The sequence below is a fragment of the Quercus robur genome, chromosome 5 (genome assembly GCF_932294415.1).
Source record: "Quercus robur chromosome 5, dhQueRobu3.1, whole genome shotgun sequence".
NCBI lineage: Eukaryota > Viridiplantae > Streptophyta > Magnoliopsida > Fagales > Fagaceae > Quercus > Quercus robur.
The window spans coordinates 53,910,423-53,923,060 of record NC_065538.1 but is presented as its reverse complement, the minus strand read 5'-3'; the positions used below and the strand labels follow the sequence as shown (position 1 = coordinate 53,923,060).

The following is a 12,638-nucleotide window of genomic DNA, read 5'->3' as shown; positions in this document are numbered from 1 at the left end:
GGCTTAGATAGTTGTTTAATCAATTCCATATTATAGCATATGTTAAGTTTCCGCACACTAGTTGTTTGACATATTGCTTGGGTTGGTTAAGTTGGTTTTTGGGGGTCTAAACGTTCAAAAGTGTTTTTGTACACGTTTTTGAAATTTCAACGTACCTCTCAAAAAGGCTTGGGCACGAACCATAAAATAGGTCTTTGTCCCTCTTCCCAACACCAAACCATACCCCCTTTACCTTTTACCTCTGGCCCATGACCCCACCACGTCCCATATTGGCTGGGTACAGGATGGTGGTGCCTGGGCCATGCACGTGCTTTTCCTTTCAGATATGTCCAAAAGTCTGCCTGCTGCTCATACGTTTGTCGTGATCTAGAAACTCGTCGTCCGTGTTTTTTGACCTCTTATGTGGGCTTTTCTTTGTTTTTCTGCTCCATTCAAGAGTTGGACTGTGTCTGATGATGGGCCTTACATTTCTTTGGCCCACTCCTTGGTTTTCTTTATTTCCTACAATGTTGTACTGTTATTCCTGCCGTAATAACTTAATCTTGCTAGGCCTCTTTTGGATCAGCCGTTTATTCCTTCTCTCAGTGGCTTGAAATGGCCACTATTTTGCTTTTACTCATAAGCTCCTATGTCCCTTTGGGCATCCACGGCCCGTTTGCTTTCTTTGGGTTTCCTTGGCCCATTTGCTAATTCCACACTCCCATGGGCTTTTTACTAACTTCATTGGACTTCCCTAGCCCAATAACCTTATTCTCATCCTCAAGGTTCATGGGTCTGCCATAAACTCCTTACTCTCTTAGTTTACATCACACTGGGTCTGTGGCAGCCCTTTCTTGCTTTTCTACCTCATACACTGCCCATGGGATGCTATTTCTTTCTTTCTGGGCTTCTTTGAGCCCACTTGCCTCTTCAAGACCTATTTGTTTATTTCTTGGGCCTGTGATCCATTATTCATATTGCTTGAACCTAATGGTTTTTTGCTATCTATTTTGTCAATTCCTTATTGCCCTTATTATTGGGCTTTCTTTCTTTCTGCTTGGGCTCTCACAAATGGCCCTCAACATGGGTACTATTCAAACTTATTTGGGAAAATAAGGAGAGAAGCGAATTTCAGCAATGCCATTACTGAAATTCTGAGAAAAAGAAGAAGAGAGGAGAGAAAAATGATGTGATGGATGTGGGAGAGAGGAAAAAGAATTTCATCAATGATATTGCCAAAAATTAAAAAAACAAAAAATTGAATTATTAAAAAAAAAAATGAATTGTGGCAAGAGTAATACTATGGCCACAAATTATTTTACCATATTTTTACAAACTATTGTTATGGCCAATTTCTTAATGGTTCTCATTAGTTCCCACCATTAACATCACTTTTTTATTTGCTAATAATCACTCATCACATCAACAGTTTGTGAAAGTTTTTGTAAAAAAATTTGTATTTCTAGCATTTTGCCAAAAGTGGATGATTAAAAAAAAAAAAAAAAAAAAAAAAAAAAAAAAAAAAAAAAACCTTGATTATGTAAGATTAATGCCACAACCACACTTTTGGAGTAAAATTATAGAGAAACACACTCTTAGTCATCCAAAAGTGTGGCTATAGCATTAATCTTACCACAATCCTTCTTTCTTTCTTTTTTAATCCTTTAATTTCGGCAATTCAATTGCCACAATTGAGGGTTTTTTTTTTTTTTTTTTTTTAAAAAAAAATAAATCCTCCACTTTTGGAAAAATGCTAGAGATACAAACTTTTTTACAAAAACTTTCATAAACGGTTGATGTGATAAGTGATTATTGGTAAATAAAAAAGTGATGTTATTGGTGGGCTCTAATGAGAACTAGTAAGAAATTGGCCATAACAAGAGTTTGTAAAAAATATGGTAAAATAGTGCGTGGCCTTAGAACTACTCTTGGCACAATTAAGTTTTCTTTTTTTCTTTTTTTTTAATCCTCCAATTTCGGCAATTCAATTGCCACAATTCAATTTTTTTTATTTTTGGCAATATCATTGTCGAAATTATTTTTTCTCTCAACCACATCCATCACATCATTTCCCTCTCCTCTCTCTTACTTTTTCTCAAAATTTTAGCAACACCATTGCCGAAATTCACTTCTCTCCTCATTTTGCCAAATAAGTTTGAACAGTATCCATATCACAAAAAAACTTTATTTTTTACAATATTCAACCGAAAGACTCGCTACATAAGACCTTTCTACACGTCATAAATGACATATGAATAGTATGAATCTTAGTATAAAATGAGAGATAGCTAATAAATATGAACAATATGAATCTTAGTATAGAAACGAGAGGTAGCTAATAAACTTAGGCCGGTTAACCGATATTTTTAGAGCATTGTTTAATGAACTATCTTAGAAAAGTTTTGATACTTTTTTTTATGGAAGATATAAAAAAACTGTAAAATAAAAATTAAAAATAAAAAGTAGTTATATTTTTCTTTTTCCATAAAAAGTTTCTAAAAATATTTTCTAAACAAATACCCTTAAGGTATCCATTAAATTTTTCCATAAACTTATGTGAGAGATAATTGACTACAAGCCTGTTTGGTATAAGTTTCAGCTTTTAGCTTTTAATTTTTATATGTACGGCTTTTTAAAACCTTACTTTTTCTTGTCTTTTCTCACTTTTTCAAATTGTTTTCAAGGTATAAATATACTTTTTTACACTTTTAGCAAAAAGATTTCAGCAAAAAGTTAGATAAACTATTTCTAAATGGATACTACATTTTTTTTTTTTAAGAGAAAAATAATTGACTACATTGATCTTGATAGTTACACTACCTATAGAATTCAAAGAACCTAAAGGAGTATCGATTAGGTTACATATTTGTAATTAAGTGACAACTACATCTAAGTGCCTAGATTAGAGAGATGCAATATCGATGGTTGAATTTCCACCTTGATGTTTGCTACCTAATGATTCCGACGCTCTTATTTGATGAATATGAGTGATACAAAAATTTGTAATTAATGAAAAAAGATTATTTAAATGGAATAGATAAATTATAAATAAAAGTCCAATACAAGTATACCTAAATAATAAATTAGTTTTAAAATTAAAAATAAAATAAAATAAAAAGAGAAGGTTTTAATTAGAATTTGACTAAAACTTTATCTCTGTTGACTGTTGGGAAGCTAGCTAGCATATGAGAGCAGCTCCTGGTCATTTTCGAACTTGGCCATGTCTTCTTCATTCATGTTCACCCATGTCTCAATTCCATCACCATCTTTGGTACTTATCATGACTACCTCATTCTTAATAGGAATGCCTGGACAACACACCCAGGTGGGCTTTCCCATACCAAAATCAACTTCATACACAGGAAACCTACACCAACTACTAAAGTTACAGAAGTTTTGGAATTGTTTGTCTTCCTTTCCTAGAAAATCCAAATCTCCAACAGGGCCATCTTGTAGTTTCTTTGAGTACTCAGAATTGATTTCCAAGAAAGCGTTCCTAAGCTGCCTCACTAAAAAATGGTAATCCTTCTCCATCTCAACCGGTATTTCTGCTGTAATCGCAACCCCCCAAAGATTCCCAAAGGAATGCACTGGAAGTTGTGGAACCATCCTCTCTCGCAGGTTCACTGCATGAACTGCTGGTACTTGCTTAGGTTTTGTTGTCCTTGTCCGAGCCATCACCATGAAACGCATCCATATGAATGCTGAAACGACCTCAACGCGTGATGCAACCCTGTCTTCTGGACCAAATGCAGCAGAGGCTTCTCTTTTTAGTGCGGCTATGCTCGATTTGTTGAACACAAACCTTCTGGTCATAATCTTTTCTTTTGAAATATAGGCTTCATTTGGCATGAACCCAGTTATATCTTTTGGGGGAAAATGGATGTGTGCATCAAAAATAGGGCTTATAACTTCACTTTCTCCTCTACATGTGCCAGCCCATGAATTAACAAAATTGACTACAGATGTTCCATCAGCAAGCTTATGTGAGATACACACAGCAATTGCAACTCCACCACACTCAAAAATATTATATTGGACAGCAAGGAGAACTTCCTTTCCAAAATCATTGCAGCTATCAAATGGTAGCAATTGGATTAGATCGTTGCCATTTGGATTGTGTATCGCTTGTGATAACTTGCACAGGACTCGAGCTTGAATATAGTCTACACCCTTGTCGTTACAGTTGATGGAGAATTCTTCATTAATAGGTGTTCCAGCTAATGGAAAGAAGTGAGTTAAGGTTTCAGCTAGAGACTCTTTTAGCAAACGAGATCTTTCAAATGGTTCAACATCCACAAATTTCTTAGAATCATAGAACCAAATGATAGGAAAATGAAAGGGAGGTGCAATTTGGTCTATGAAGGAAAGCTTGAACTTCCTAAGGTGATGGGGTGTTGGAGATGATGGCTTAATTATCTCCTTGGAGATTATCTCAACATTCATCACCATCTTGCTTTGTACAACCCCAAATTACAAGGAAAGGAAAAATGTTATGCTTCTCCAGTTCAAGTCCATGTAGCCTCATTATATAGAGGAGGAATGACAATTTTAGGTACCTGATTTGGTAATTTTCTTTCAAGAAATATTCCTATTCAGTTTAGTGGCTTGTAATCACAATATTAAGGCTAAATTGCAAACTACACTTCTCAAATTGCAAACTAATTTTTATTGTTGTTATTTTAACTTTTTATTTATTTATTTAAGGGGTTAAGGATTATGTTTGAGGGAACAAAGTTATTTTTAGAGTAATATTATATCTACAATATTTTCACTATAAATCTTATGTGACAAATTTTTTTTTTTTTTTTTTTTTTTTTACAAAATAAAAATTCTACTCTAGTTTAATCTAAGTGTATATGTGTGTGAAACTCCCTCCTAGAGACTTAAACCCTGGTCCTTGCCTCCCACACACCACAAACACTTATATATACTTGGTGTCGATATTAATGCAAATTGGAATTAGTAATTGCTTACTAGTTACTATATAGGATTTATTGTGAAAATGTTATAAATGTAGCATTATTCTTATTTTTATTAAACTCAAATTCTGGTGATTCTCAGGTTAAGGCATTACTCTCTTTTTTTTCTTTTTCTTTTTTCTACTTTTTGTTTCATACAAATCTTTTACTTAGGAAATACTTTCTTTCCGCACAACTACTATGTCCACCAAACTAAGGTTGCCTATTTCTCTAAAGCTTCATCACTTTCATGAAACTTGTCAAGTCAAAAAAATTGGCAAGCATTTATGGCCAAATTGTCATCCATTTTGGCCAAAAGAAAAGAAGCATGAATTTGGTTTGCATGTATAGGTGTTGTTCCTGGCCACCTTCTTTGACAATTCTTTAGACAGGGGTGGGGAATTCAATTGTGATCATGGTGTTCCAAGTCAAGTCTGCTTAGCCCAATTCAAGTATTCAAATTGGTTTAACTAGAATCAAACTCACAACATATAGCATTATGCTAAAACACCAAGGAGTTCTTCTACGTCCACAACAAAATTTTACAACATTTTCACAACAAATTTAGATGTCGACCCATCATTAGTCAAAATAAAAATAAAATAAAATAAAATTTTAGGACGATTGTTTGAACAATGCTAGGACTATAACTATTTGCACAACTTTGACCACAACTCGCCACATGACTAGTTGTAAGCGGTAGAGAAAAAGTGGTCGTAGTATTTTTCTTTAAGGGACTGTTTGGATATCGCTTATTGTTGAAAACTGAAAACACTGTAGTAAAATAATTTTTAAATGTGTGAATAATACCGTGGGACCCAATTTTAAAGAAAAATTTACTGAAATCCATACTTGCAAATTCTGTGAACAGTGCACAAGACTCACAAAAAAAATGCAGACGCACGTTTTGTTGCTTTTCATCACAATCCAAACCCAGTCTAACATAATCAAAGCTCATTAGTCTTTACTATAATAGTAAATTGTGACTCAATTTGCAGCTCAAAGCAAAAGGTCGTAATCCATCACAATCAAAGACTCAAGGACCTAAGGTTCGGTAGGTAGAAAGGGGAGGAAGATCGAATTAGATAGAAGCATTCAACTTTTGGCAATTGTGTTTGTTGGGAATCAAAGTCAAACACATTCATTCAAAAACCAAAAGAACGAAAAGGGAGGATGTTGCGAGATTCATGTCAAGTCTATTTCTTCAAAACCTTTAAGCGTTAATTGATCCCTTAAAAACAAATCAAATGACTGTGCTTCGATTCTTTACTTTCTTTTTTTTTCCTTTTTCTTTTTTCTTTTTTAAATTCAAATGACTCTATGTTTGGCTTAAACATTTTTATTTTTTATTTTAATTAAAACTGCTATGTGTGTGAAATTTTGACTGTTTATAGAGTCAGGTTGCCAAAGTTAAGAGTTTGGCACTTTATAAGATTTAAGTATTGTTTAATTACTGCTATTTGGCTCTACCTAAATGATTTGCTGAGGGATTTTTTTTTTTTTTTTTTCCCTGCTTTAAAGTTTTAACCTGGCAACGCATTAGAAAAATATAGGACATATTATAATAATTTATAGAAAATAATGTTGAGTGGCTGAGGTAGTTTTAACTTTTGTTTCAATGTCTGAGTGTTATTTTCTTAACTTCAAAACAATAATTAGTTTTGTATTTAGAAGAATGCTTGACATAAATTTTGTACATTAAAAGAAAATTTGTCAAAAATTTAATGATTTTTTTTTAAACGGTCAAGTTCAATTTTAACAAATGATTTTTGTCTTTTATTTTATATATATTTTTAATATAAAAATATATATTAGTTTGGATTTTTATATATTAATTTATTTTTAAATTTTTAGTATATCTTTTATTGTTTAGTGGTGCTTCCTTTTTTCTTTTTTTTAATGAATAGTTTGGCACCTCCAAACGAATAAAGTCATGGCTATCCCTATGAATCATTATTTTGTTAGTATAAAAATGTTAGGCTTTCGAGTGATAGCACAAAGTAGTATTTTTCTTATTCAATTTCAAGGAAAGGTTTGCTCATGAAGATGCATGCCAGCGTTTAAAATTTCATTTAAGCGTCATGTATATTAGCCATCTCTTGCCTTCTTAAAAAATAAAAATTGTTAGACATCTCCTGTCCAGAAAAAAATTCGTGAATTAAAGTACTTCAATTCTTTATGTTATTTGCTATTTCATGACATTATCACCCAGTTCGTATATGGTGGAGAATTGTTGAGGAAGGTTTGTGCCTTCTCTTTTCTCCTTTATTATATTATTTTATGCAATTTATCTATGTTTTTATATGTCCATGTTCTCTTGTTGGCCTATCCTTTTAAATTATATACATTATCTTTAGTTTTGAATCTAGAGACTCTAGACATCATTTTCATGAGTCGATCACATGTAAAACAGATTCTACATGGTTTGTGAAAGTCCAAATAGTGTAAAAATACCCTTGAACGTTTAGACCCCTAATTTACAAATTAACCAATTCAAGTTTTATGTCAAACAACTAGTGTGCGGAAAATGAACAAAATCTATAAAACAAAATTGGAAAACTATCTAAGCCAAATTAAAATCACAACCCACAGCAAATAATAAAAGGCAAAGATAAAAGGGAAGGAAGATGCAAACACAAGGACAACACGCGATGTGTTATCGAAGATGAAACCGAAGCCCTCGGCGTAAAACCTCTCCGCCACCCTCCAAGCGGTAAACAATCCATTAGAAAATGTAGTTGGGATACATGGACAGCAATAGACCCTCCAAACCTAATCTACCCAGTGCACCTAAGCCCTCCAAGATTCTTGCTCTAACGAGGTTGCGCCGAACCTATTTCTTTTCTAACTTCCCAGATTCCGCTACTTGACCATAGCATCAACCAATGTAAATTGGTTCCTTCCTAACTGCTTCCCAGAACACCAAACAGCCCTCTCACAGTAATGGATATGGTGAGAAAAAGGTTTTGGTAAAATGCCTCTCAAGGATTTGACAATGGAGGGGAAGAGAATTGAGGAATTTAGAGAGACTCTTATGTAAAGATTGTAAATGAATCAATCTTGTTTTACTCTAGGGTTTCTCTCTCAAAATTCTCTCTAGAAGCTCTCTTTCATTTGTGGGTATGAGGGGTATTTATACTGGGGTGAGAAAAGAATGTGAAACGTCAGGTTTTTCAAAACAGGGGTGGCTTGCGGCTTGGACTCGCGGCTTGGACTCGCGGCTTAACTGAGTCACGAGTTCCAACCGTGCGATAACAGAACGGCCAGTTGTTCTATTTTGTCCTGTACTGCTCCAGCTAGCATGACGCTTCGACTTCTATCATGCTTGACACGTGTACTACTTCTGGCAGCTTGCAGCTGCGAGTCACCCACGAGATCAAGCCGCGAGACTCTGTTTTCTTGCACACTCTTGAACATTCAATCACTCTATCTCACTTAGTACCCTTACAACAAAATCCATATAAATACAGGGTTACTAAATGCTGAAATATAAGCAAATTTGACACGGAATAAAGCCAACAAGATGGTTGATTAAATTCAACTTTACAATCTCCCCCTTTGGCTATTCCGTGACAAAACCTTAAAACAGACTCTAGACTTAACATATGACTTGGGAACAGTTGAGCAAAACTCACTCACACCTAACTCTAGAAGCTGTGAAGCACTTGAATCATATGAACATGTAACTCCTGAAACACAACAATACACCATGATCATTGTATATTGAAAAGAATGAAATGCATATGAAACAAGCAATATGTGATCAAGTAAAGATGGAGTTAAGAGACAAACCATGGCTTGATCAACCAAGAAATCACTACAAGGTAGTGAACACAATACTCATTCACACTTGGAATGAACACTTGAACATACAAGCAAATAAGAACAATGCAAGTTACTTGTATGCCCAACACTCAACCAATGCAGCATAATACACTAAGTATATGCATCTAGGAACAATCCTATAAGGGCACAAGAGTGACAGTACTTAACCAGAAAATGCATGACATTTGGATAGATGTACTGATTTAACAAAAACATAGAGGCTGCATAAAGTATGGTACAAACCATAAAGCCTACAAACAAGAACATAAACCCTAAAAGCTTACAAAAGCAACATGGGTACAAAACACAATATATACTGAATAACATAAACAATATATATATATAAAGAGTAAACCAAGTTTCAAAACCATCCATGTGAAAAGAGTTAGAAACACAACATACACTGAAACCACAGTGTATCAAACCCATAGCAATAATAAAACCCAAAAATATAGACAAAGATAACAAGATAGACATTGTTTTTGACTGCTTCCCCTCAACATATTACTCCCCCTTAAGAGCTACTTCTCTGCTTCTCAAAAAAAACTTTAGATATCTCCCCCTTTTTGACTGAAATGGATAAAGGGTCACTGTCTATGCTGGGTGGTGAAGCTATCAAATTTTGTTGACAAAATATCAATCTGATCCTACATGGCTACCATCCTCTTAGAGTGCTCAGTCTGGAGCCCTCTGATTCCATCAATTCATTCCAGAATGATATGAAATGCATCTGGAGGTGTATCTGAAGAAGTTGATGCTCTAGTCCTCTTGCCACTCCTCCTGGGTGTCAAGGTTGATGCCTGGCCTGCTGCCTCTGCCTCAGTCTCCATTGGGACACCCTCTCCTTCATCACCTTCATCTTCTTCACTTGAAAGCCAAACACTTATCCTTTTGAAGGTTAACTTGCTAATAGCAGAAGGTGTGGACATGGGACTAATGTCTCGTGGGATTGCAACACCCTTCTTTCTAAAAATCCTCATGAGCAGACTAGGGAAGATCAGTTTAGGCTTAGAAGTGGTTCTAGTCTCATCCACAATAGTGTCAAATATGTGAGAACTGATGTCAATGAAAGTCTTTTCCTTGAGGTCCATCAGAAAAATTACTCTTGCACTGTTAATTGTAGTCAACTTCCTTATGGGTTATAGGTTGAACATTATGATAATAGTGAGACACCTCATGTCCACTAGAAAAGCTGTGGTATTTAGGCATTTTCCTTTTCTCTGTCCACCTATCCTCTGCTGTACAGTTTCAATAGACAGAATCCTATCCTTGTAGTTGACAAACTCTTGATCTTCTAACCCCTCAAGCCCTAGCACATCATCAATGTCATGTGCATCTAAAGTGAACTATGTACCTCTAACCCAGCAGCTTAGTTCATCCTCCCTTATCACAGCATTGGAATAAAACTCCCTAATCAGTGGTTCACACACAACTGGGAGATTACACAGAAACTTTTCCCATCCTCTCCCTTCAAAACAGCTGGGGATAAAAGTGTCTCTCAAATCCTCTAGATCCACAAACCTTTCTTGAATAATTCCTGCCTTTAAGAAGAAATCCTTGTATCTCTCAAAATGGGAAACAGACCTGAACAGGTTAGGATCCATTTTCATTCTCTTATTTGCTTTCTTTGCAGGAGTTTTCTTCTTTAGGGATGAAGGAGCCATCTGTGAACAATCAGAAGAGGCCACAACAACATAGTGCAATGCATGTGTAGAACAAATCAGTACTTTGTTAATAAACAAAGACAAAAAATAAAAGGACAATCCTCATAACTTAAATCAACCACATAGATGAACGAACCTAAAGGTGGATACACAAGAACAACTAGCAATATGCAGGAGAGTATTAAAGCAGCAGAGATTGAAAACACCCAAAAGACAAATATATGTCAATGAGATATACATTTTGATGAGAATGAAATGACCCAGAGAACATAAGACAGATGCACACACTAGATGAGCAAGCACATAGTCAACACAGTAGACCCAACAAACAAAACAAGAACATTTTGAACCAACACATCAAAATAAGATCAAACAAGATGGGTAAATGACAGATAACAAACCCTAGCTAAGCACATGATGAAGACCAAAGCCAACAACTTAAACAAGTTCAAAATAAATCAATAGCCTCCCCTAGCTAAGCACGGACAAAGAGCAATAGCCGAAACAAAAACCTAACTCAAAACAGACAAAAATGCAAATATTCAAGAGGGAAAAACACAAAATCAAGTAAAACAGAGTTCAAGAAAGAAAACCCATACCTGTTACTTGAAGATTTTGAGTTGAAAGGAAGCAACAATGGAGTTCAAAATGGGTTATACGGAGCATTTGGGAAGGAGACAGTTGAGAGAGAAAATGAACAGTCATAAAAAGTTCGAGGGAAAACTGAAAAAGATTTTAAAAACTGCCCTCACTATGCAAAACACGCGTTTTTCACGGCTGAGGTAAGTCGCCAGAAAGTCGCCAGATCCACCCGCCAAAACACTTCAAGACAAAAGTTTTGAAAAATTTTCTAAGTATTTTTCGCGACTGGAAGTCTTACTTGCAAGGGAGCTGCAAGCTGGGCTGCGAAAATCTCTGTGTACCCCTTGCGACTGGACCTTTCACTCATGAACGAGTTGCCAAAATTGACCCGCGAGCTCGCGACTGTGGCGTGCGACTTGATTTACCTGCGATTGAGTCGCCAAAATAGGGCAAAAAAGTTTTTTGAAATCTTCAGTTTTTAAGAACAAAATACTTTCCAAAAACACCTAAAACACTCAAAAAAAATTTTGTATTTGAATCAACAAAGATTGAGCATGTGAAAACACATTTTATCAAGTACAATCACATAAATGAATATGGCATTTATTGAACATAAACTTGTGTGTTGTGTGTGGATATCAACAATGAGATATTCCTTAGTCTAATGTGAAGCTTCAATAATCAATTTAACGAAGGTATACACAATTAGCACTAGATCATGTGACCCATCTCAATTATAGAAGTATGCGTATATGACCTCCCAAAAAACTTGATAACATAATTTGAAGCTTTACATTTGACTCCACTTTCAATCATAACATTTGATCTTTTTGATCGTTTTAAGACAATCACCTCTCATTGTGAGAGTGATATTTGATATTTTACTTTGATGAGATAGCCTTTGGCGTTTTGAATAAACATTCACATAAATTTTTGGTCGCTTTCCCTTTTTTTTCCTAGTCGAATACTAGTATGTGCGATAGGTTTTTGCAGCTCAATATCTCTTTTCATTTGGAGATTTACATTTGGTGAGCTATTTTTAGCAAAATAAAAAATAAAAAGTAGGAAGATATATAGGCACAAGTCTATGCAAGTCTCAAGATCAACATAACCATTCACTAATCATTCATGACAAGTTTGAAAATCTATTTACAACAGTCACATAGATTTCAAGATTTCTTCCACCGTGATAAGAGTGCAAAGAAACAAGCTACGCTCGAAAATGCACAAAGCCATTAGCACAAAGGTACAAGCCAAAACAAGTTTTGAGACAGAACTTAACAATGCCGATCAAACTTTTTAATTTTCCAATTTTTATGTGATTTTTGGATTTTTGACACATAAGAAGAAAAAGATTGATCAAAAACAAAAATGAACAAAAGTATGCAAAATTAGACAAACAAACAAACACCAACATAATCAATAAGCAAACAATCAAACTCTGTCACAAAGCATAGGAAATATTGATGCATGGACATGTTGTAATGCTTATGCATGAGTACCCTTTTTCACCCACACGTCACTTGCATTTGGGGTGATTTCCTTATAGGATTGGGTACGAGAGTTAGGGCTTTCAAATCTTCGTGTGAAGCTCTCCAAGTAGTTGGTGAAAGCACCAATCATCTTC

The 12,638-nt window shown here is 35.0% G+C and overlaps 1 protein-coding gene across 1 annotated transcript; it reads right to left on the bottom strand.

The window, feature by feature from the left end:
* Positions 1-2,923: 2,923 nt before the first annotated feature.
* Positions 2,924-4,466, bottom strand: LOC126728957 (stemmadenine O-acetyltransferase-like). Its single transcript, XM_050434728.1, has one exon. It carries the CDS (start codon positions 4,429-4,431, stop codon positions 3,154-3,156), a length of 1,278 nt encoding a protein of 425 aa, XP_050290685.1. The 5' UTR covers positions 4,432-4,466; the 3' UTR covers positions 2,924-3,153.
* Between the last annotated feature and the right edge of the window lie 8,172 nt (positions 4,467-12,638).

Bases quoted from the DNA above. Each gene is read 5' to 3' on its own strand.
- LOC126728957 (XM_050434728.1), bottom strand. From the start codon at position 4,431: ATGGTGATGAATGTTGAGATAATCTCCAAGGAGATAATTAAGCCATCA.